This window comes from Carya illinoinensis, chromosome 9, assembly GCF_018687715.1.
Source record: "Carya illinoinensis cultivar Pawnee chromosome 9, C.illinoinensisPawnee_v1, whole genome shotgun sequence".
Taxonomy (NCBI): domain Eukaryota; kingdom Viridiplantae; phylum Streptophyta; class Magnoliopsida; order Fagales; family Juglandaceae; genus Carya; species Carya illinoinensis.
The window spans coordinates 42,292,501-42,319,298 of NC_056760.1; the positions used below are offsets into that span (position 1 = coordinate 42,292,501).

The 26,798-nt window shown below is 34.5% G+C and overlaps 3 protein-coding genes across 4 annotated transcripts; all 3 read left to right on the plus strand.

Annotated features, from left to right (window-relative positions):
* The first annotated feature begins 10,297 nt into the window (after positions 1–10,297).
* LOC122277124 (receptor-like protein 7) lies at positions 10,298–13,447 on the plus strand. The gene has a single exon (XM_043087001.1). It carries the CDS (start codon positions 10,298–10,300, stop codon positions 13,445–13,447), a length of 3,150 nt encoding a protein of 1,049 aa, XP_042942935.1.
* A 2,189-nt stretch (positions 13,448–15,636) lies between these two features.
* On the plus strand, positions 15,637–16,251 carry LOC122277125 (leucine-rich repeat receptor-like kinase protein CLV1B). The gene has a single exon (XM_043087002.1). The coding sequence runs from the start codon at positions 15,637–15,639 to the stop codon at positions 16,249–16,251; it is 615 nt and encodes a 204-aa protein (XP_042942936.1).
* Positions 16,252–25,156: 8,905 nt separating this feature from the next.
* On the plus strand, positions 25,157–26,592 carry LOC122277208. Of its 2 annotated transcripts, XR_006228953.1 has the most exons (3): positions 25,157–25,520; positions 25,652–26,016; positions 26,143–26,592. XR_006228953.1 is itself a non-coding variant. In XM_043087129.1 (2 exons), the coding sequence occupies exons 1-2, from the start codon at positions 25,279–25,281 to the stop codon at positions 25,893–25,895; spliced, it is 486 nt and encodes a 161-aa protein (XP_042943063.1). In that variant the 5' UTR covers positions 25,161–25,278; the 3' UTR covers positions 25,896–26,592. The 2 variants fall into 2 exon arrangements, 1 of the variants encoding a protein (XP_042943063.1); XM_043087129.1 differs by having other exon boundaries at positions 25,161–25,520; positions 25,652–26,592.
* Positions 26,593–26,798: the final 206 nt, after the last annotated feature.

Consider the following 26,798-nt stretch of genomic DNA (forward strand, 5'->3'; position numbering starts at 1 on the left):
TTGTGATTGTGCCTGATTGGAGTCAACCTTTTGAAATTATGTGCGATGCAAGTGACTTTGCAATTGGAGCAGTGTTGGGCCAAAGGCGAGACAAGCTGTTTAGAGCCATCTATTATGCAAGCCGGACATTGAATGAAGCTCAATTAAATTATACAACAACTGAGAAGGAGATGCTTGCCGTGGTGTTTGCTTGTGACAAATTTCGGTCCTACCTCATTGGGACAAAGGTGATAGTGTTCACTGATCATGCAGCACTTCGCTATTTGTTTGGCAAGAAGGATGCTAAGCCTAGGCTAATTCGTTGGATCCTCCTTCTTCAAGAATTTGATTTGGAAATTCGCGACAAGAAGGGAAGTGAAAATTTAGTGGCTGACCATCTCTCTCGGTTAGAGCAAGAGGAAGAAAGACTAGATTCAGTGGTCCAAGAGGCATTCCCTAATGAGCAGTTGTTTGCATGTGAGATCAAGCTTCCGTGGTATGCTGATATTGTTAATTATCTAGCTTGTAAGGTTTTACCACCTGATCTTACTTACCATCAACGTAAGAAATTTTTGCATGATGTGAATCACTATCTTTGGGATGAGCCTTTGTTGTTCAAAAGATGCACCGATCAAATCATGAGAAGATGTGTGCCGGAAGAAGAGATGCAAGACATCCTCCATCATTGTCATTCCTCATCATATGGAGGACACTTTGGAGCCACCCGTACAGCAGCTAAAGTACTTCAAAGTGGGTTCTTTTGGCCTTCCATTTTTCGTGATAGTTACACTTTGGTGAAAACTTGTGACCGGTGCCAACGTATGGGAAATATTTCAAGGCGCCATGAGTTACCATTGAAAGGTATCTTAGAAGTTGAGTTGTTTGATGTTTGGGGAATAGATTTTATGGGGCCTTTCCTCCTTCTTTTGGTTTTGCATATATCTTGCTAGCAGTTGACTATGTGTCAAAATGGGTGGAAGCAATTGCTACAACAACAAATGATGCAAAGGTAGTGCTCAAATTTCTGCACAAGAACATATTCACAAGATTTGGCACTCCACGAGCTATTATTAGTGATGAAGGGACTCACTTTTGCAACAAGTTATTTGAGAATCTTCTGTCTAAATATGGTGTGAAGCACAAGATAGCACTTGCTTACCATCCTCAAACTAATGGTCAAGCTGAAATTTCAAATAAAGAGATCAAGAACATCCTTGAGAAGACGGTCAAAATCAATAGAAAGGATTGGGCGAAGAAGCTTGATGATGCTTTGTGGGCATACCGTACAGCCTTTAAAACACCTATCGGGATGTCTCCATACCGATTAGTGTTTGGAAAGGCATGTCATCTTCCTGTAGAGTTGGAGCATAGAGCTTATTGGGCTGTGAAAAAGTTTAACTTTGATTTGAAGGCAGCAGGTGAAAAGCGACTTCTTCAATTGAATGAGATGGAAGAGTTTCGGAATGATGCATATGAAAATGCCAAGATCTATAAAGAAAGGACGAAGAAGTGGCATGATAAACAGATTCTTAGGCGAGAGTTTGCTCCAGGACAACAAGTTTTACTCTTCAATTCACGACTCAAACTCTTTCCAGGAAAGTTGAAATCAAGATGGACGGGTCCTTATACAATTCATGAAGTTTCCTCTTTTGGAGCAGTAGATTTGAAGGATAAGACTGGGAACATTTTCAGAGTTAATGGTCAGAGATTGAAGCACTACTATGGAGAGCAAATGGAGAGGAACTATGCATTTATTCCTCTTGGAGATCCTAATTGATGATCATTGAAAAGTCTGGCTGTAGACTTTAAAACAAGCGCTTATGGGAGGCAACCCATAGATCTATCTTTATTTCTTTCATTTATTTTATCATCTTTATTTATTTAAGTTTTAATAAACTGGTTTTTGATGCAGGTTTATTTAGCAAGAATAAAGAGCTGGAAAATTTTTAAACCTCGGAAGGTTCACCATGAAACCAGGGAAGTTCCTTTATTTCTTCAATCCTTTTTACTTTTGCATCACAATGAGGACATTGTTTAGTTTAAGTTTGGGGGTGTAAACTCCTATAATCATTTGATCCTCTTGTTTTCTAAGTCTTGGGTTGTTGATGGGTTGTTTGAGTCTCTTACCAAGCATGCATTGGAGTAAGATTGAATTCTCTATGACTCTGAAATTTGTGATTGAAGATGGTTTTGAGAAAAATTTTCAAAAATTTCTTTTATGTCAAGTGAAGTTTTGTGGGTACTTTGGTTTAAATCTTTGACCTTGAACACAATTGAGCACATAGTCGTTTTTCTCTTATTCCATTTTGCTTATGAAGAGAAGAAGTTGAATTAATTGAAAGAGGGAGGTTCGATTTTGCTTTGCTCTAGAATCCATTGATGGGTCCTTGAGGCGAAATCCTAGTCGAGACCAAATATTAGAGAAATGATCTAGGCATTTCTTTGGCATAACCAAAAAGCTTTCCCAGCCGTCCTAAATGTCATGCCATCATTACATGGTGTGTTTCCATAGTCAACCCCCTTGAGCCTTCATGAGCCTTTATTGATTCTTTAAACTACATAAACCATGCCCGCTCTAAGCCTGAAAAACAATGAATCTACCGTTGATAGTTTGAGAAAATACTTTGGTGGAGAGTTACATTTAAAAGAGAAAATTGGTTTCATGATGAAACGTATTATGTTTGCTCTATTTGATCAAAGAAAAAGAAGAAGAAGAAAGGAAGTTAAAAAAAAAAAAAAGAAAAAAAAAGAAAAGAGAAAAAGAAAAAAAAAAAGAAAAAGAAAAAGAAAAGAAAAGAAAAAAGAAGTCGCCAAGCGGAAAGTGAATTACCTCAAATTTTGTTAAGGGAAGTGTTGGTATTACATCAGTGATTACAGCAATTATAATGCCACAAGCATGAGCATATTGCCAAGAAAGAGCTATGATTTGAATCATGTGAGTTTCTTTTTTAATGTTCTTTTCACCAAGTATTTTCCCAGTTTGTTTAATCTCCCATATCCAGTTCTTTCTTAACCCTCACCCTGTGGCCTATCATTACAACCTTAATAAAGACCTTTTGATCTTTGATTTTGGTGTTGACTACATTAGTGGAGAGGATTTCTGAAAATTGGACTTATGGGGTTAAGTTTTAAGAGAATTCTTCTGATTTTGGTTGTTCTACTTTTATCTGAGTTTGCAGGTGGTTTGAGGTTAAATTGACTATATCACACACACACTCAAGGTCTTAGCTTTAGGTTGAAGTAAACACCTAACTCTTGCTTGACAAATTGCAAAATTTTTGATTGATTTTCTTGCTATCTTTGATGTTAAAAGAGTAAGATACTAGAGATGAAATCTAAATTCATAAAAGCTTGGTGAGTGATGATACTTCTCTTTGAGGTCGAGTTGATATTGCCTAAACTATCATTTGTTTTTCTTTTTGTTTGAGGACAAACAAAGTTGTAAGTTTGGGGATATTTGATGGCTTGCAAAATTTCATATTGCAGATTTTACAAGTTCGCTCGAGCGGAGGCTTTTGGCCGCTCGAGCGAATTCAGGCAGATTCAAACGCTCGACTGCCGCTCGACAGGGAGCTCGAGCAGGTTGCTGAAAAACGAAGATCGCTCGAGCGGAGACATTGGCCGCTCGAGCGAAATCAGGCAGAGTCGAACGCTCGATGTGCGCTCGATAGGACGCTCGAGCGAAATCAGGCAGAGTCGAACGCTCGACGCGCGCTCGACACCCCGCTCGAGCGAACATCGTATTTTGACAGATTTTAAGTTTTCCGCCGTGGGACCATATAAAAGGCCATTCTTCACTCTAGAGCCGCGAGTTTTGACTGGAGAACACTTCTTGGGAGAGAAAAACACAGTTAGAGGGATTCAATTCATCTGTTTTGGAGACGGAATTCCAATTTATTGCACGTACGTTGGATTCATACACGAGCACGGACGGGAGAAAGGCGTTGAATCATTCCCTTGAGCTTTTGACGACCAGTTGAGGCTGCAAGGAGGATTTTTCAGTGTTTATTTTCTTCTTCCCATCTTCTCAGAACAATTATGGTGAATTCGTTTATGTTGAATTCCAATTCTAGCATGAGCTAAATTTTCTTCTTTCTAGGAAAACGATGTAACCTAATTCCGAACTATGCTTGTTTGTCCATGCTAATTTAATGCAATTCTCTCTTTGTTTATCTGATTTATTCTGAGTTTAATGCTTCTAATTAACTGGCCACTGATTAGATGATTGTTAATCTTGTGATTTGCTATCGAAATAGGGAATCATAGGGTAGATCTTGGATATTTCAGCATAGGTAAGTATAGAGATCGAAAGACTTGTATGAACCTGTGTAGTAATTAAATCATTGGTCTTATTGCGTTCTTGATTATTTAATTTGCATACTCTTGTGTGAATTGATAAACTAGAATCACTTCCAATTGACTATCGAAAGAGGCTTTTGGATGAATTAGAGATTTGCTAATAGACAAAAGAGGTTTAAGTTAAATTAGCTGGATGAGAAAAGCATAGTGAAGAATTATGGTGAAATCGATTTCCTAGAAGTTTTCTTCCCTATTTAATTTGATCTTCAAACATCAGTTTTACGTTCTTTGCTTATTTTTCTTGAGTTGATCTAGTTTTATTTGCTACTACAAAAACCTTAGCGATTCCTCTAGATAAAATTGAGATTAGCATAATTTTGGTATTTGGCAAGAGTAAGGTACCAATCCCTGAGGACGATACTCTTCTTATTACTTTACTATAAAACTACGATACTGTGCACTTGCAGTTTTGCACCGGTCAGGAAACTAAGCTCGTAGGAGCTGTTCCGGTGGTCGTTGGAGGCCGGAAATGGGTGGGTTAGGACGGAAAGGAGTCGGTGATGAAGTGGTGAAGAAATGGTGGCCGGAGGTGGAGCGACGGCGGCGGATCAGAGCCAAAATCGTGCGGCTTTGTTGGACTTTTTCTGGTCGAATGGCCGGCCGGTTGGGGGTGAGCTTGGGTGGGGTGGTGCGCCGGAGGGAGAGGAAGAGAATGGGACCGGTGGGGGGCCGATTGGTGGCCGGACGGCGGCGGTCTGAGCTGAAGAAGGGGACGCCGGCGTGAGGGAGAGGGAGGAGAGAGAGAGCTCGGGGGGGTCCGAACGCGGGGAGAGAGAAGAGAGAAAAGAAAAAGAAAAAAAAAGAAAAAGAAAGGAAAAAGAAAAGAAGGGAAAAAGAAAAAAGAAAAAAAGAGAAAAAGGAAAAAGATGTGAAAAGAAATGAGGTCCAATCCTCATTCCGGGAAACGAAACTAAACCGCCAAAAAGATTAAAAACCACAAAACAACTTAAAGAAATAAAACACAACATCCAATAAATTAAATTAAATTAAAACCCAATTTTAAAACGCAAATAAATTAAAATAATTAACTGATATATTAATTAAAATAAAAACAATTATTTCAGCGAAAATACACTTAAAAGCGGGTCATCACAAAAGTGGCTTATTTTCTACTTAGGCAGGGTGAGGAGAGGGTGGATTGTACTTATATAACTACTGATGAATTGCCTCTTCTTGTTAGAAGTTTGCTTCGGTTGGATTTTTTTGGTTTACCTAGTATTAGACTGTGATTATTGCTTTATTATTTAGATTATTGTATTCATTTATGGTTTGTTGTTTAGTTTTAATGTATAGGTGGTTTATTAAAGTTTTTCTTGATGTATGGGATGGTTTTTTTCTGATAAGTTGTAAATCTCAAGTGTCCTGCTTGTTACCACTATATTCCTCGCCATAAGTCAGGGTAATTAATAAATTTGGGGTACCGTTCTTTTCTCTAAAAAAAAAAAAAAAACAGATATTATATTGCATTGAACAATGTAATTTTTTTTTCTTTAAATATTTTTTAAATCACTTTAGATATTTAAAAAAAATTACAAATTTAGTAAAAAAATATTTCCTTAATCATTAAGTAAAAAAAATTAAAAATAAATATGAAAATACAATTTGGTAAAAAAATTGAAAAGAGAATAGTGTTTCTCCTTTCTCAAAAAGCAAATAAACAAGCGTAATGCTTGGGGGCATTGATGGTTTCAATTTCTAACTTCTTTCTACATTCAAGAAAGAAACATTTTAGATGATTCACTAAAGCAAAACATTATAAACTTATGTGTGCATGGGCTTTTGGGACAATGGCGTGGTTATTGAGGCTAGAACCGGAAAGCTCTCAACTTTTTGTGGTCCACAAAGAGATGTAGAAAGAATTTTAAAGCAAAGGAAAGCAAGGCATTAATATTTTTTTTAGGTTAGAATGGAAATGCATTCACATTTTCTAAAGCAAAGTATTGAAGATTTTGAGAAGACTTGTTAAACTAAAGCAAAGTACCAAATGGTAATGCAATCGTTAGCCATCGTTGTGCTAAGCAATTTATTTATTTATTTTATGTGTTTACTTTATTAAATAATTGCATGCATGATTGATGTCTAACCAATTTATTCAAGTGAATTGGTAGATATTTCTGTATATATGTAGGAGTACTTGGATAATTTCATAGATGATTCACTAAACTAAAGCAAAACGTTATAAACTAATATATGCATGTGGGACAATGGCGTGATCATTGAAGCTAGAACCAGAAAGCTTTAAACTTTTTGTCATCTACAACGAGCTAGGTGTAGGAAGACTTCTAAAGCAAAGGAAAGCAAAGTATGGAAGACTTTGAGTAGACTCGTTAAACTAAAACAAAGTAGTAAATGGTAACACAATCGTTACCAATCGTTGTGTTAAGCAATTTATTTATTTACTATATGTGCTTACTTTATTAAATAATTTGATGCATTGTTCAAGTGAATTGATAGATATTTCCGTATATATATAGAAGTACTTAGATAATCTCATAGATGATTCACTAAACTAAAGCAAAACGTTATAAAGTTATGTATGCATGGGCTCTTGGGACAATGGCGTGGTTATTGAGGCTAGAACCGGAAAGCTTTCAACTTTTTGTCGTCCACGAAGAGATGTAAGAAGACTTCTAAAGCAAAGGAAAGCAAAGTATGGAAGACTTTGAGAAGACTTGTTAAACTAAAGCAAAGTAGCAAATCGTAACTCATCGTTGTGTTAAGCAATTTATTTATTTACTTTGTGTTTACTTTATTAAATAATTGCATGCACGATTGATATTTAACCAATTTATTCAAGTGAATTCGTAGATATTTCCGTGTTTATATAGAAATACTTGGATAATTTCGTAGATGATTCACTAAGCTAAAGCAAAACGTTATAAACTAATATATGCATGGGCTCTTGGGACAATGGCGTGGTTGTTGAGGCCAGAATTGGAAAGCTCTCAACTTTTTGTGGTCCAACAAGAGTTGTAGGAAGAATTTTAAAGCAAAGGAAAGCAAGGCATTAATATTTTTTTAGGTTAGAATGGAAATGCATTCACATTTTCTGCGTTCACTAACAAACTTTGAGAAGACTTTTTAAACTATGCAAATTAGCAAACGGTAATTGCGCTTGGTTTTGTTCGATAAATCAACCATATCACCAACTACACGGTCAATCAGACAGCATTTATGCTCTTTTTGGATAATATTAAAAAATAATATTTTAATAATATTTTATTCAAATTTAATCTAAAATCATTTCATCTCATATCACTATTAAGCTGCACCTAATAATATTAAACCTTTTGGTAACGACTTGTTTTTGTTTAATAAATCAACCAAATCATAAACCAGACAGCATTCATTAGGAATTAAAATTGTCAGTAGATGAGCTCATGAGCTTTTCCAGGAAGAGTAGTTAGTGGATGGTCCTACAGCTCTAACAACCAAATGTTAGGGAAAGATTTCGTTGAAATTAAAATTACATTTTCGTGCCAAAAGTAACTGTAAGACTTTTCTTTTGTTTGTGAAATTGAAAATCCGGTCAATATATAGTTGGTAACTTTTCGCTTTTCTGTTGCTTTAATTTCTTTCACAAGGTTGAGACCATGACCTGATTAAGTACGAAGGTTATTGAGAAATGAGTAATTATTATTAGGCACTATTCTCATAGTATGGATACGTAATACCCATATCCTATCCTATTCATAGAATGCTATATATGTTAATTAAAATTGAAATTTATATAAACAATTTTAATTATATGACATGTTGCTATATTGTTTCACCTCATCTCATCTTATCTCATCTCATCATTACAACTTTCTTAAATTTCTACACAAACTATAATAAATAATTCAACTTTTTCAAATCTCAATTCAACTTTTTCAAATTTCAAAATAATAATAAAAATATTTTATTTAACTTTTATTTTTCATCTAAAACCATCTCATCTCATTTCCTAATCCAAGCCGGGCCGTGTTGGATTATTTGGATGTTAAGATTGTTTCATTCCATTTCATCTCATCTCATGTATAACATCACAACATTCAAATATGACTTAAACATAAATATTTTTAAATTAATCATTATAATTTTTTTAAATTAGTTATTATAATTTTTTCAAATTTTTAAATAAAATGTAAAAAATAATTCTCACTTTTTCAAATTCAAAAACGAATATATTATTACAAAATTATATTATAATAATATTTTAACTTTATAATATTTTTATTTAACTTTTTCTCATTTATTTTCTAAAACACAATAAAATATCATAATTTAAACTATTTTACTACTATTTACAAATTTTTCATTTCATCTCATTTTTTAAAGTTGCCCTAAAAAATTTGAAAAATTATAGAGTTAGTAGGAGTTGGGTCCCGATATATATTTTTTTTATAGTGATTAAAATGTGTTTTTAATGAGAATATTAAAAAATAAATGTTTAAAAATATGAAAAAAAAAATCTAAGAAAAATAAAGATGTGACCTTCTCAAGACCTGTCGTTGGGCTACCCACTACTCAAGAAATTTTTACAAGACTAGTTTAAAGAAAATAGGAAAAGAAAAAGCAAAAAAGTGAACGATAATCACGTTTGGCGTAAATGACCTGGCGGGTTCTCAACGAAATGCGTGCGGCTGGGTTTATGTGCCGCTTCAATAGTGTATTCAGATCAAATAAATTTAGATAAAAGGAATAAATAGTTAGAGTGTAAAAGTACTGTGTAACTATTTTGAAAAAAATAAATAAGTATATATGAATTTTTTTTAAAACGACTGCATGATATTTAGACACTACATGACTATATGTAATATTATTCTTATTATATTTGTGTGAAAATTTAAAAAAATTATTATAATTAGATGATATAAAATGAAATGAAATAAAATATTTTTTATATCCAAACGAGGCCTTAATATTTTACAAAACAAAATAGTCATATAATATGGTACGTAGTTTTCTTCCGTTACTTTCTTCCACAAGTTTGAGACCATGACCTGAGTAAGTACGAGGGGGTACTATTGAGAACTAAGTAATTATTATTAGGCACTATTCTCAGAATAATGGATACACGATACTCATATCCTATCATGGAATGCTATTTCAATTAAAATTAAATATTATATAAGCAATTTTAATTATATAACTTCTGGACTGATTGGGATATGTAAATTTGAGATGATTCAATTTTTTTTATTTATTTGTTTTCAATGGAATGGGTGAGTTTGATTTGTAGACTAGCTAGTGTGGATGAATTTATTTATTTTAAATTTATTTTAAAATTTAAAATTTATAGACTAGTGTGGATGAATTTATGGTATCATCCAAAGGAAATGGAATGTGGTGATTTCAAGCATTTGATTTAATATGGTTTAATTACAAAAAGATTATATAAAAATAAATTTATAAATTAACATGGTTGAGACACTTTTTTTCAAGAGTGGTCATACAAAAAGTTGGGTAAATCACTTGAAATATTTTTTAACCACTAAGTTAAAAAAAAATTAAAAATACAATTCAGTAGAAAAGTTGGGTGAGACTAGTGTTTCTCTTTTCTCAAAAAGCAAATAAACAAGCGTAATGCTTGGGGCGTTGATGGTTTCAATTTCTAACTTCTTTCTACATTCCACAAAGAGATGTAGGAAGACTTCTAAAGTAAAGGAAAGCAAAGTAGGGAAGACTTTGAGAGGACTCATTAAAATCAACCCAATCGTAAACCACACGGTCAATCAGACAATATTCACTAATTATACTCTCCGTGGCTCACAGTTCAACTATCATCATTGTTCCAATTTGAGCAAAATGTTTGCTGCTTAATCATCTTCTACCTCCCAGTCTCCACCTTCATTAGAATCTTCAATTCCTTATTCTCAATTGTCTCTCGTTACAACTTCTAATGGGAGTTCCACTCTTTTCATGGCTTTTCTTCATGATGACATTGCATTCACTTTTCCCAAGTTTCTGTGTGTATATGGCTTTTGGCCAGTCTCTCGGCGATCAACAATCCTTGTTGCTCCAATTGAAGAACAATCTCGTATTCGACAGAGAGGATTCGACAAAACTGGTGCACTGGAATGAAAATACTGATTGTTGTTTGTGGGAAGGTGTAACCTGCAGTGAGGGACGTGTTATTGGTCTCGACTTGAGCAGCGAAGCAATCTCCGATGGACTGGACGATTCAAGCAGCCTCTTCGGTCTTCAGCATCTGCAGAACCTCAATTTGGCAAATAACCACTTCAATTATCTACAGGAGTTTCCTTCTAAGCTCGACATGCTGACGAATCTGATTTACTTGAACCTATCACATGCTGGCTTTGGAGGTCAGATTCCAATTGCGATTTCGCGCTTGACAAGGTTGGTTGTTCTTGATTTATCTTCGCGATCGTCACCATGTGCGTCCTATAAACGGTCATGCGATGATGAAATGCCATTGATAAAACTTGAGAATCCAAATCTTAAGATGCTCGTTCAGAACCTTTCTGAGCTTATAGAAATTCATCTTGATGTCGTTAAAATATCAGCACCAGGGAATGAGTGGTGCGAAGCCTTGTCTTCTTCACTGCCAAATCTGAGAGTGTTGAGCTTGTCAAATTGTCATCTTTCAGGCCCTCTTGATCCATCCTTACTTAAGCTTCAGGCCCTTGTGAGTATAAATCTCAAAGGCAACCACCTCTCTACTTCAGTTCCAGAGTTCTTGGGAGATTTCAAAAGCTTGAGGTACTTGTTTCTTAGTAATTCTGGGTTGAACGGCACATTTCCAAAAAAGATCTTCCAGTTACCAATGCTTGAGATTCTTGACTTGTCCGGAAATTATCTACTTGGAGGTTCATTGCCAGATTTTCCTTCGGATGGATCTCTCCGGACCCTTCTGCTTAGCAGAACAGAGTTTTCAGGTGTATTGCCAGATTCTTTTGGTAAGCTTACAATGTTATCCACAATAGATCTTTGGGGATGTAATTTCAGTGGATCGATCCCAGAGTCAATGTCAAGCCTCACTCAGCTAGTTTATTTGAGGCTCTCATACAACCATTTCTGCGGACCAATCCCAAAGTCAATGGCAAGCCTCACTCAGTTAGTTTATTTGGACCTCTCATACAACCATTTCAGCGAACCAATTCCATCGTTCAGCATGGCCACGAATTTGAAGATGATAGATCTTTCTAATAATGATCTTACTGGCCATATTACTTCCACTGACTGGGCAATGTTTCAGAATCTAGAATTTCTCGACTTGGAGAACAACTTGCTTATGGGCAATATTCCAATTTCTCTGTTTTCCCTTCCATTACTTCGGAGATTAATACTTTCAAACAATAGTTTTTCTGGTCAACTCAATGAATTTTCTAATGTTTCTTCTGACAAACTGAGTGAAGTTTATTTGGATAGTAACAACTTGGAAGGGCCAATTCCTATGTCTGTCTTTGAACTTCGAGGTCTTTGGTTCCTTTCACTTGCTTCAAACAACTTTAATGGTTCCTTGAAACTTGATGATATGATTCAACAATTGAGTTCTCCCAAAAATCTTGATCTTCCGAGTCAGTTAAAAAATTTTACTGATTTCTTGAGAAACCAATCTAACTTATACCACCTAGATCTTTCCAACAACCAGATTCACGGAGAGATACCCAGCTGGATTTGGATTCCTACTCTTAACTACTTAGATCTCTCTCATAACTACTTTGTGACTCTACAAGGACCTTTAACCAATGCTTCTGGGATATACTCTCTGTACCTTCAGTCTAACCAGCTCCAGGGGCCATTGCCAGTTTTCATAGTAGATGCCTCTGTTTTGGATTTTTCAAGGAATAATTTCAGCTCTATACCAACTAACATTGATCACATCTTTAGAAATGTTGAGTTCTTGTCTCTTTCAAGCAATAAACTCAATGGAAGTATTCCTGCATCAATATGTAATATCTCAGAACTCCAAGTTCTAGATATGTCGAACAATTCCGTGAGTGGAACTATCCCCCACTGCTTGTTTGAGATGGTAAATTTTCGGCCACTAGCGGTGCTGAACCTAGAGGGCAACAATCTCAGCGGAAAAATTTCTGATACATTTCCAGGCAATTGTAGCCTACATACCTTAACTCTTAATGGAAACCAACTAGAAGGAGGGCTACCAAAATCTCTGGATAATTGCAAATCCTTGCAAGTTTTAGACCTTGGGAATAACCACATCCAAGATATCTTTCCATGTTACTTGAAGAACATATCCAGCTTGCGTGTTCTCGTTTTAAGATCGAACAAATTCTACGGGTCCATTGGTTGTCCAAGCCATAATGCAACGTGGCCAATGCTACAAATTATAGACTTGGCTTCGAACACTTTTAGTGGCAACCTTCCGAGTAACTCCTTGGCCGGATGGAAGGCAATGACAATTGATGAAATTGGGGCCCAGTTAGAGCCTCGGCACCTGGGATTTCAAGGGTATTATCAAGATACGGTAACAATTACCATGAAAGATCAAGAGCTGAAGCTGGAGAAGATCCTAACTATCTTTACATCCATTGACTTTTCGTGCAACAATTTCGATGGGCATATACCTGAAGAACTAGGAGGACTCAAATACCTACATATTCTCAATTTGTCACAAAATGCATTCACTGGCCAAATTCCATCAACTCTGGCAAAATTGAGTAAGCTCGAGTCATTAGACCTATCTGGTAACGAGCTCACAGGAGAGATTCCTCAACAACTTGCAGATGGTCTTATTTTCCTCTCTGTCATCAACCTTTCATTCAACCAACTGGTGGGAAGGATTCCACGGATCAAGCAATTTGCTACATTTTCGGAAACATCCTATGAAGGGAATAAAGGATTATGTGGCTTTCCATTGAAAGAAAATTGCAGTGGTGATGGAGTGCCTCCAATATTTGAAGAAACTCATTCCAACTCAGAGATTGTGGTTGACTGGAACTACCTGAGTGCTGAATTGGGTTTTGTTTTTGGTTTTGGGATTGTCATTGTGCCATTGATGTTTTGGAAGAGGTGGAGGTTTTGGTATTCTAAAAAGATTGATGACATTCTTTTTAAGATCTTTCCCAAGCTGTATCTTGGAAAAGAATACCGTCGCAAGCCAATGCACAGAAATCAAGCTGGGAGGAGACATCAAGGATAGCAAGGAGGAGCAATCAATCAGGTGTATCAAACTTATCTCTCTTTCTCAATATCAAGGAGAATAAAAACTTGTATGTTATTTGAGTGTTGTCTAAGTGTGTGATGTTTTCTATATATGTTGCTGAGATTACTTTTCTGAGATTATATTTTGCTTTGTTGGTGCGTGACTTAAGAGATTATATTTGGTTGAACATCTTGATGATCTTCTAATCTTCACTTACGCTCGTCGCTCTCATTAATTTGTTTATATATTAGTGATGGAAAATCTCATGAAATTTGGTCAAACTAAGAGAAATAATCTATACCGTCTTTACCTTTCTAAAATTATAATAGAAAAGAGATTTGGAAAAAAAAATATATATTAATTTTTTATTTTATAACTTTTATTTTAATTATATCTTTATTTAATTAGATGATTTGGCTAAATATGAGTACTAAAGTATTTTAAACTATATTAATTTTAAAAGATAAAATTTAATTATAAGGAATAAGGATTGTAATCATACGTGACTCATCATCGATATGAACAAACCGCCAATTCACTGAAGTCGATTGAAATGAAAAGGAAAAAAAAAAAAAATCTAATTCCACGTATGAACCGTAGAAATTAAATATAGATCAAGCATAACTTACATGGACTTCGGCCCAAAAGAATCCTAAAGGTGAGAGCATGCGAATGATAATAATTTTGGTGTCTTTTTTCGGTCAGGAGAACTTCAAAGCGTTTTCTATAAAAATTGTAACTTCTGATCAATAAGATCGAAGTTAAGATGTAATTTCATAGCACCACGTCAACAATCTAATTAAAAATATAAATATTTATAATACTATAAAAAATGTAAATAAAAATAAAGATGATATTTTTAAACAAAAGATATTATATATAAAAATCAGAAAAATGAAAACCATTTTCAACATTTTAATTTGTAAGTTTATTTAATAAGTTTTTCTTTTTAGTTTTTAATCTTTTATTTTTTAAATATAGTTACTAATTAGCTTTTAGTTTTAATGTTTTTATTTCTTAGTTATTTGCTGCAATTTTTTGGCACATCCAATATTAAGTTTTTTTTTTTTTTTTTTTATTGACGTGGCTAATGAGGTATTACGTAAGACAATAATATCATATTTTATCTCTATTAATACAAAAGACATTAAAAAATCATGAAATTTCTTTATCACAGGATGCAAACTTAGGGAATTATTTTACATTTAACCAAACAATTTCAAAAGACTTTGACATTAAAAACTCGAAAGTTGTCAATAATATTATGCTTTTTTCATATTGCCATGAAACATTGAAACTGCCTACCATTTAAGGGTCCATTGTTGAGACAGAATGAAATCCTTGCAACCTTGGAAAAATAGAAAAAGTTGAAGAGGCACGCAAAAGTTTTGGCAAAGATTTGTGAAAGCTAAGCTCTAGCAATAACAAATTGCTAGCGATAACAAATTGAAATCATTTTATGCACAGGAGCCACCAAGTTGTGTAGGCAATTTTTTACGCTTCCATAGCTGCCTGTAAAGTGTTCATGCAATCGCAAACCGTAAACCCAACGGCGAGGCTTTACATCCATGAACACAGTTACTCACACTCTGAAAACTAGTCCAATATGAAGCCAACTCTTTGCCACTTCTTCTGTGCCCAATTCTACAATTTTTCCTCACTTGAGCTTTCTATTGTTTTCATTCTTTATTGTGTGGGTGTTCTCATTGCAAGCTAGAATGAAAATTCCATTCTTTACTTGGCTTTTCTTGATACCCATAGTCTCTGGTCAGTGTTTGGATGACCAGAAATCCTTGTTGCTCCAATTGCATAATAGTCTCCAATTTGGCAACGCTTCCTCCACAAAACTGGTGCATTGGAATCAATGTGTCGATTGCTGTTTGTGGAAAGGAGTGTACTGTAGCCAGGGACGTGTTATTGGTCTAGACTTAAGTAGTGAATCAATCTCTGCTAGGCTTGACAATTCAAGTAGCCTTTTCAGTCTTCAATACCTCTAGAATCTGAATTTGGCATATAACAATTTGATATGCTTGAACCTTTCAAATGCTGGCTTTGCAGGGTAGATTCCAATTGCGATTTCGCGCTTAACAAGCTTGGTCATTCTTGATTTATCTACCTTTTACTTCCCTGTATTGAAACTTGAGAATCCAACTCTACACATGCTGGTTTGAAATCTCAGGGAGATTATGGAACTTCATCTTGATGGTATAAACATGTCAGCACAAGGGAATGAGTGGTGCCAAATTATATCATCTTCACTACCAAATCTAAAAGTGTTGAGCTTGTCAAATTGTCATCTTTCGGGCCCTTTTCATTCTTCCTTACTGAAGCTTCAATCTCTATCGATTATTCGTCTGGATAATAACAATTTGTCTACTCCTATGCCAGAGTTCTTTGCAAAGTTCAAAAACTTGACTTCATTATCTCTCACTACTTCTGGGTTGTATGATACATTTCTAGAAAATATCTTCCAGGTACCAACACTAGAGATTCTTGATTTATCTAATAATCCACTACTGCATGGTTCCTTGCCTGATTTTCCTCGTAATAGATCTCTTAGAATCCTGGTGCTTAGAAAGACAAAATTTTCAGGGACATTGTCTGATTCTATTGCTAACCTTACTATGTTGTCCAGAATTGATCTTTCAGGCTGCAATTTCCATGGATCAATCCCATGCTCAATGGCAAATCTTACCCAATTGCTCTATTTGGATATATCAATGAACTATTTCACTAGATTAATTCCATCATTCAGCATGGCCAAGAATCTGACCGAAATGAACCTTTCTCACAATCATTAATTGGTCAAATTACTTGTGAACCTTGACTTGCGTAACAATTCACTGGATGGGAGTATCCCACTTTCTCTGTTTCCCTTCCATCATTACAGAAACTACAACTTTCCAACAACCAATTTTCAGGGCAACTAATGAGTATGTGAAAGTGCATTCTAAATATCCTATTATTGGACTAAAATGCTAAAATATGAATAGAAATCATAGGAATTAATGTATATTCTTAAATTGAATTTCTATTTACGTTGAGATACTCCTAAGTAGTTTTTTTTTTATATTTAATTTCAGAGTTTATAAAAGAGTAAGTCAAGTCCAGTCAAATTTAAAAGAGGACATTCATGGGGTTTGAGAGCAATTTGGAAGAAAAGAAAAAGAAAAAAATCACAAAATGAAACCACAAGAAGTCCAAGTCTGAAATTCGCTAGGAGACAGTCTAGACATACTTTAGTCTTTTGACTATATCTTTTTTACTCACATATCGGATTGATGCGATTCTTGATGCATTAGAAACCTATCTTAAAGGGCTATAACTTTGTCTCTAATAAGGATTTCCAAATTAGAACTCCTGAAGGGCATACGTGGTTGTCAAGATAAGTTCTAAAATTTAGACTTTTTTTTTATGTGGAAATTAAGAGGACATTAGGGTTTATTTCCTACCCTATATAAGCATATCATTAGCACGAAATAGAGGAGGGGGAGGGGGCACAAGAGGCAGATCTGAAGAGAGGAGAAAATCACTTCCGTGGCCACCGTTCGCTTCAGTTTTCTCTGAAGATTTTTGTTGTCTAGTATATTTATGGGTAACTAAATTCTCAAGTAGGGTTAGGGATGAACTTGCACATTAGATGGTATTTATAATTTATTTTTAATTCATGTATTTGATTTTCAATTGCTAAAATTCTTTTGTTTTATCATTCTCAATTCATCGTTGATGTTTTCTTTTCCGAATAATGATAGAATTTATTCTATTTATGGATTCAGTCATACTTTTTCTATTGAATGGATTAGTTCTTTGATTATGTTTGGATCAATTATTTATCTATATTGATTTAGTTTTTTGCTGCAATATCGCTCTCTGTATATATTTTTGTCGTTGGATTTTCTTAATAGGAGTAGTAATTTACGTATTTTAAAAGTGGTAAATAATTTTTCAAAGGGTTAAATTTCATTTAATTTTAGTTTATAAATTTATACCTTCCGATTGGGAATTTCATAAATTGAGTTCCTAATTGAGTTATCCAATGAATTAAGAATAATTAAAATACCGAATTTGTGCAAGGGTTCCCGACGCTCTACTATTCGTCAAATTTGAGTACTTTTTCTGTTAATCACTTTGTTTCACTTTAATTTACATTTAAAATTAATCTTTGTTCTCCATTACTTATTTAATATTTTTCTTTAGTTTATTTGTTCCTCTTGCTATTCTTTTAATTTGTCTCCCTATGGAATTGACACTCCAAAGCTGTGCTACAACTACCACATTATTCTTTGGACGTAATCAGCAACTGCATCCATTTTTCGACGTCGCTTCCTTGAGAATTGTGGACCTTAGCTCCAGTCGACTTTAGGGGCAACTCTCCATTCTCCCACATGTTGCCACATACTTGAATTTTTTTAGGAAAAATTTCAGCGGTGTCATTCCAGCTAGTATTGGTAAGTCCCTTATTTTTGCTTATTTCTTCTCTCTTTCAAACAATAAGTTCTGTGGTGTAGAAACAAACAGAGTGACAATTCCATAATGGATATTTCATGCAATGTCACAGAAAGAATTCATTCATACATAGTACTCTTTGTTTCGTATTCATTCCTTGTAAATTGCCAGAAGGCGGATACAGCTTTTATAGGCATATTTCTAGCCTATTTACATGAAGGAAAATTACATATTTGCACCCACATAATCATTCTAGAGTATTCTACAATTGCTTTTTTTTTTTTTATCTATAGATTTTTGTTGTCCATTATATTTATGGGTAACTAAATTCTCAAGTAGGGTTAGGGATGAACAAGCACATTAGATAGTATTTTTAATTGATGTATTTGATTTTCAATTATTAAAACTCTTTTGTTTTATCATTCACAATTCATTGTTGATATTTTCTTCTCCGAATATTTAATTTTAATTTTAATATATAATTGAATATTTTATTTGATTAAGTTATTTAGTATGTATTTATTTAGTTAGAATATTTGACACGTTCTTCTATAAGTGTTAGTGACGATTCATACTTCGTATAGGTATCGTACTACAAAGTGAAATCCAATAAGAAGCACAATGAGGTAAGTAATTTGATTACAAATTAGGATCATTACATGTCAGTTTAGATAAGTTATTATTAAAGCTAATTCTTGATAGCCCCTTTTAAGTATCTCGCATGTCACAATTTATGCAAACATATCATCTAGCATAGCAAACGATCATGTCATTCATCATCATGTTTTGATTCAAAAATTATAAATACAGTCTATAACCCGTGTAATGCATGGATCATTATTTATGCTGAATTTTATAACTAAATGGTTCAACAACTAGTAATAAAACGTATATCAATATATAAAATGAAACATACATAAATAAAAGAGTTCACTTTACCAATAAATATTTTATGGTCAATTTACAATATTAAAAATGTAATATATATATATATATGTTTGTTCAATATAAAATAATGTAAAATAGATACAAGTAGTATGAAACACGATTGTTCAGTTAATATTTTTTTTTTAGATTTTTCTCCTCTTGGATGATGTAGCCTGAGATTTATGATTCTCTTCCTTTGTATTTGAGTTGATGTCGAGCTCGATGTCTACAATAATTTTCAGAAATAAAGTTAATATCGTTAATAAATGTCTATATATAAAACGTTAATTTTAATCATTATATTTCCATTAAAGTATAATATAGCAATCTATTGTTCAATAAATGATAAATGATTGAACACCTTAACAAATGATAAATGATGTTAAATATAAGTCCACATCAATTCTACTAAAAAACTAATTATATTACAGGTCATAGAGTATAATTTACTCACTAGACTCTCAAACTCGAATTTGCCTAACCAACAAGAAAAGCTAATGCATATCAACAGCCAATAAGTAGTAAATATCAAAAGGGGAAAAATGGATTAAAACTAAGAGGTGCAGAATGTGTTTAACCATTATATGTAATCTTGAAAAATAATTAAATAAAACGGAAAGAGATTGGAAAGTACTGTTATAGATACAAGACAGTACCAATTTATTGCATATATTGTTCAATATATGTCGACAAATATAATTAAATATGAGTTCTTGCAACCTACCAATTTTATAAGAAGTGAGATGCGTTTGAAAATATTCCACTCAAATAAAATAAAATAAAAAATATCCAGAATAATTGCACCTCTTCACTCTTTGCAAATAGACGGTTTGAAACTTTGGTATGCACCGCTTGACTTTGCAGTTAAACGGTTTGCTGGTTTATAAGGTGTACAAATTAATTTTCAAAGGGGCTTTGAAAATGAATCGACTGTTTGAAAACTATCTGAGGCAATCTGTTCAAACTAATCAATAAAAATCTTTTATTCATAATTTGTTTTTTTCTTTATGAATAATTATTCTTGATTTGCCTACCCATATAAAGCATGAAAGAAAGTTAGATTTGCACTTTCCCGGCACTTTAAAAGAATAACAGTAGGACTGTAGAGACCCTTGGGTCCACCTTCATCAACTTTCGCAGATGTCTGATGATATAGAATGATCCACAGAAAATGTAACTAAAACATCAGGATTACAAATCAGAAATTCAAAGAGGAAAACAGATGAGCAAACGGAGGGTTAGAAGGAGGATCTGCAGAAGCACTTGCATGAGTTTGCAACTGCAGTTTAACCCACTAATGCCATGTAATCAAAAACCCCACCTTCCTCTTGGAATTTTTCTTAGAATGAGTCCTGTCCAGCCCATTGTCAACATTGCTTCCATCTGGAACAGTTTATGTTACAAAAGCATAATGATAGGAGTCTAAGCAAAGTGCCGAAGCATAGATCTCTCTTCGCCAAAAAATGCTGAATTTAGTACCTAACCTGAAGTGATAAAAAAATTAGTAGATAACATTAACGTGTTAAAAGACATTGTATAGCTACTTCCGATATCGCATCGAGAGATTTAACACAAATTGGAGTTCTGCAATACTCTTAATGACCAAGTTACCATTTTACTTGACTACAACTAAACTTGATTAGTCGGTACATGAATTGACCATGTGAAAACAAACGGAACGAAATAATGATTGTACATTAACTATAGCCCTCAGCCAACGTTGTTCATCTTCTATGCCAGCTCGACTGATCCCACCCAAGACCTTATATGCCTCTCTGAGTGCACCGCATCCACCCTAGCAGAGTAAATCTTCAACCCTGCCTCCAACGTGCAACTTGCCAATATCCATTAATTTATTTTTCACGAAAGCATTTCAAAACTTTTGAAAATTATTCTCTGCGTGGTTTTCTGCTTCAGCTGTGATAACCTCACTAAGATGATCTATAAGAGCCGATATTCCATTTCTACAATTAATGGCATCAACTATTTACAAAATTTTGCAGGAATGAAATCTGGAAACATCAACCCGTAAAGAGTAAAGAAAATCAATATAGAAACTTTACTCTTTATGATTTTTAAATATAGAAATATGGATAGATTTCGAAATCGAAATCTTTACGCAATCTTTACCCTGCGAAATCAACATAAAGAATAAAATCAACACAAATCTTCACACAAACTTGCACAGAAACTTCTAAAAAGTTAGAAATCATCTCTGCAAAATTTTTATGATTTCAAATTAGATGAAATCAGAGAAAATCAGAAATCACAAAGCCTTCGTACGCCCATCTGTACCTATGTCTCCGTGACCGTTGGATAGAAGCATAATGCTGGCTATGGGGTTCCTCACCCGTCAATGTTCGAGTACTTTAGCGGCCTTCATGAGCGCATCGTTCAGGCAAGTTCTGTTCCCGATACAACCCATAGCCTCGACGATCTTTCTCGCCGATCTCCGACCTTTCGCAGAGTAGAGGCAAGGATGAGATAGATTCAAGGATGGGTTCTTTAAGCGGCTTATGAGCGCACCACTTGACCATTTGTTTTGAAGCGTGTCGACAAACCATTGCTCAATCTGCAACTTTGCAAACCACCGCTTGACTTTGCATTTATTGGTTTGCTGGTTTGGTACAAATGAAACTTGGCTTTGCAGTTAAGCCGAATAGTGCGGGCTGAATGCCAAGTCATCAATTATAATTCGCGTAATGCGTAGACGGTTATTTATTTGAATTTTTTTAGATCTATATTTAGATATGCACTATACATAATTATTATATAAATTCTCTAAAAATTAATAAGAGAAATGTTACACATCATTCCACACCACACATTTTATATATTAAAATATTATTATTTTTTTATTTATTTTTTATTTCATTTTATTCTTATTAAACTAATTAAATTATTCTATTTATCATCCACACACTACATATTTATTATAAAAAAAAATGAAAAAAAAAATTAAAATAAGTGTGGTGTGTGAAGTGTGAGGATGACAAGAAGAATTTTCCATATAGAAACATGATTAAATTAAAAATTAATTTAAAACTTTTTAAGCTTTTTATATAAAACTAATAATATTATTATTTAAATATTCTTAACATATCTTCATTCTCAAATTATAACTTAGTGGAATAGTTATATTTTATCTAAATCTATTAAAACAAGCAGCAGAATACCAGTTCATAAAATAAATTAATCATCCTTAAATCGAATCCTTTATAGTTTATTCCTGTAATTTAATTATAAATCATTACTTAGTAATATATTTTAGCTACTATAAAATATAAGTGTCATTCTCATAAAAATAATGTCCAAACTAAAACAAATTCAAGTAAAATCAAGTCCAAATCTTAAATGCAATCACTTTTTGTCATGATTTAGAATTCAAGAGCAACAATGTAATAAAGTCTTCAAATTGGTACGTGGGTTATGTTTTACTAGAAAGGCTAGATAGTATTTTTGTAATAATTTTAACTCTATATGTGTCTCACAGAAAAGTTAGTGGCAAATCTTAATCTTGAAAAGTATAAAGTGTTATTTTAAAGAAAATGATAGTATGATTATTAAATATACTCACCAAATACGTCTACTAATATATATTTATTTTTATGTTTTATTTTTTGTTAACGACTAAGAATGTTTAAAAAATGTTTAAAGAAAAATAAAAACAAAACTCATTCAGATCATTAGTTCTTACAACATCTTGGAGCTTGGAAATAATGCAAGGGGAATTGATTGTCGTATAATCAAATGCAGTTAACAATACTTCAGTAATCTTAAGGGATGCTCCAAGAGGTATAGGCAAAAGAGTTGCCATCCCACCCTTGTAATTGCCTGGGGTGCACATGACCTCCACCAGTGCTGGTAATATTTCTAATGTTTTGATCTCCCTAGGAGATGAATTTATTAGATAGATTAGAGTTAAGATTGTTCAACCAGGCCGGATTAGTCCGGAACCCGGATAACCGGATTCCGGTTCCGGGTTTCGGCCCGGATTGTATACCAAGAACAGCTCTGGAACATGTCCTGACTGGAGAACTTTTGTTTGCAAACTCTTGTTCTGTACAACAATAACAATAGCATTGGCACGTTACATACAGGGGTCAAGCTGAGCGGGATTCTGCACCATTTTTTTTTCTCTTTTTCCAAAATGCAAACTTGTATAACTCTTTGGCACGTTTCTATCATTTCCAGATGGTTTATATAGAAGCAGCGGTTTTGAAGAGGCAGCAGTGGCGGTTCACTGTCAACCGCGGTTCACAGTAGGGAAAACAAAGTGCTCGGTTTTGAAGAGGCAACAATGGCGGTTTTGGTATGATCTGTCTTACACTGCTGAAAATATTCACTTGAGGGAAAAGCCATGCGACAGACTCACCGAGAGGAAAGAGTGATTGTGACAAAACTGGTGCATGGTTGCACTGACGCTACAACGACAAAGGCTTTTGTGTAGCAGAAAATAATTTAGGCTTCGTTAGGCTCAACATCGGAGGAGAAAAAAGAGAGGAATCAGCTTGGTCTTACCGAGAGAAGATCGGACTGTGATGGTGGTGACTGGCCAGAACTTTCTGGGGGGGCTCGAATGGTTTTCTGACCCTCCCTGTGAAGGTCGATGTCAGTGCAGGAGCGAATCCAACAAATTAAATCACTGTCGTAGATGAAAATTTGACAGAGGAGGGAGATAGGACCAACGCCCGTTGTGGAGTAAGGGAAAACTCACCTATGGCGCCTTGTGGGTGCCTCCCGACGGTGGTGTTTCGGTTTGAAGAGAGATAGCTACGGTGGCCTTGTTGGATTTTTCGGTTTTTCGGTTTTTCTGTGTAAGGCTCTATCTGGTGCTCTCTCTGATTTCTAGGTATAGGGACTATATTTTGAGGAGTCTGCCGCTGGCTATTTTTAAAAGCCAGAAATCAGATCCATTTTGTATCAGTGAAGCATGAAATGTTGCAAGGAAGAAAACATTGCGATGCTTCGAGTTTTGGTCGAAATGTCCTATGTTGATTATGTTTACGTTGCGATGAATTTTTTTACTGAGTTTTTGACTTATTTTAATTTATCTTATGTTTTTAACCATCAAGTGATGATGATGACCACGAGCATACGGGTCAGGATTAGATGGAGCAGTCAATTAAATCCCAAACCTTCAAGAATAATTGTTTTTATGACTTCAATTTTATTCAATTATTTCATTTATTATTGTTGGAGACATGTTTTTTATTAAATAAAACTTTTATAAAGTAAATGATTATTTTCTCAAATATGAAATCTCTTACCAGGTCACTTCTATGAAATATGTGACATCTCCAACCTATAATAAGGGGGTGTTACACTTACAATAAACTTAATGTTTCATTGAGGGGAGCCACTAGAAAAGATCAAGAAATCCATTATTGTTGCATCATTTTCTCATGCGAGCACAAAAAAGATAAGGAAGGTGTCTTGGAGGCTTCATTGATCATTTTCCAAACCTTTTGCATACCAAAATCTAAAACGGGAGCCGTTGCCCACCATAATTAAACCTCATTTTTCGAAAACTAAATAGGTTATAGTATGCATGAACAGAAGTAGATCAAGATTTGGCTAAATATATATATATAAAATGATGCTAGCTAGATATAAAATATATATATATATATATATTTTATATCTAGCTAGCATCATTTTTATAATATTTGTATTATACAAATGTACTAAAATGTACATTCTGGAAATTAAAAAACAAATAATTTTTTTTTTTCTCAACAAGCAAATATTTCATAGATAAACTACGAGGATACAATGATACAAGATTTTGTGGATGGGAGTCCTCGACAATCTTCTCAAAACAAACAAAAGCAGTACTGAAATGAAAATAAAAGCGAGTTATCCAACCAAAAGATTAGTTCCAACCGGCCACAATGAAAATTTTTGGAGAGTTTTTTAAAGTTTTTTAGACAGTATCCGATACAATGAAAGTTGTGTATGTGAGAGCTTATAACATATGAGTAGCTGGCTTGTAATCAAGGTTAGTACCCGGACTTATTGGTCACAGCTGTAACTTTCTTCATTCATTCATGAATTGAAGTCTATTTATAAAAAAAAAAAAAAAAAAAAAAAGAAGATTAGTTCCAATCCAATCCCATACAGGGATGCCCCGCACAGCTCACACGTGCTATTTCCCAGTGTGGTTCCGCTGACCAATACACTTGGCCAAGAGTAAACAGGCCACCGTAGCGCTAATTGGGGTATTGATGCGTTCAATTTTTCTATGTTCTTTCTACGTTCCACGAAGAAACATTTTAGAAGACTCACTAAACTAAAGCAAAACATTATAAACTATAAATATATATATATATATATATATCTCTATTATATAATTGCCTATCTAACGAGCTACAGTAATTTTTCTTGTTTTCCGGTAACTTTCATCCTCTTTCCGTTCACTTCTGTTTTCCCGTTAGCGTGTAATAGTGAATAAGATGAAGCAATTTGAGGCCACACCGTGCACGCCATGGCCAAGCTGCTACTGGCCAGATTCGAGGAGTCGTTTCGGCCTTTCAGCGAGAAAATCCATCGGATTGATGAAGAAGAGGGAGAAGAACGGGTTTTCGATTCGGAGGAAGAATTGCAAGCGAGCGATAATGCAAAAGCTCCACGCGATTGGAGTTCCATTTTCCCTATTCCAAAATCCCAAAACCCAAATGAAATGGATCCATCGTTGGTGGGTAGTCTGGGCCTTGATGGCTTACTGTATTTTTTTAGTACTCTCTTGCATTACTTTCTTTTTCTAGGAGTTGAAATTCTTTTCTTCCTCGAGTGACTGATAAAATTTGTGTCTTTGTTTGGAATCAGTTGCACCAAAGAGGAAAAATGGCGACCGGTCAAGTACGACGACGAGAACGCTTCGATTTTCACAGTCGGGAACGCTCCCATTTCGGAAACCACGAAATGGGAGAAGAGCTCGGGATCTGCTGCTGAAAATGGCGGAGCATTGTATGATTTGGCTGACCCTAAGCGGTACTGGCGTCGTCGGTGGCCCAACCGAAATCAGCAATTAAACCGGAAAGGAATCATATATCGGATTCGAAGGCTTTGACCGAGGAATCGGAGGAGAAGGACGTGGGAGTGAGTAAAGAGGAGCCTCCTCGATCACCCAAGAAGGAATCGTCTGTGCTCATATTGGATGATAATTACAACGATGCGAAAGCGAAAAAAGCGTGAGCATTTTAGATTTTTATTTTTGAACTTTTCTGTCGAGAGCTTGTAAAGCTGTGAACTGATATCTGATTTTTATTTATTTTTTAGCCGATATGATTTGTTCAACTACTTTGTTGCTGGTCCAGGGCAAGTTGGCTTTGTTCAAGTAAGCTTTTTTTCAACCTGAGTGATGTGGGTGGCACTTTCTTTTGCCATGCAATTCATGTTTGTACCGTCCGAAAGAAATTTACAAGACTGTTTCTTTTGGAGGGAGGGGGGTGTGAGTAAGATGACTTTTAGATTGATGTTAGTTTTAAAAGAAAAAATAACAGAAGTTGCCCCAGTTTTTAGCTAATATGGGACTCTGCTTAGCCCCTGCTGGTGCTGGAAAGGTCCAGAATCTTCTTAGTAAGAGCGCTTAGGCCCTGCTGGTGCTGGATGCATATGCAATGTTACTTACGAGTCAACTTGCAGGTCTTCTACACTGTTCCTCGAATTCATCTTCTTTCTTATTCCTGTTACTTAGTGTTAATTCTTGGTATATAATTTAGTGAACTGCTACCTCTATGATGGAAATGCTACAAATTTGGGCCTAACTTGCCGAAGATGCATACAGTTGGGATCTCAAAAGCCTTTTGAAACGCATGATTGCTAAAGTTTTTGTGGCTCCATTTGGAGCAAAAATTAAATGAACTATTGTATGCATAGTAATAAAGTTTTTGTGGCTCCATTTGGAGCAAAAAATAAATGAACTTTTTTATTTAATCATACAACTTTTCTAAACTTCCAAACAAAACATAAA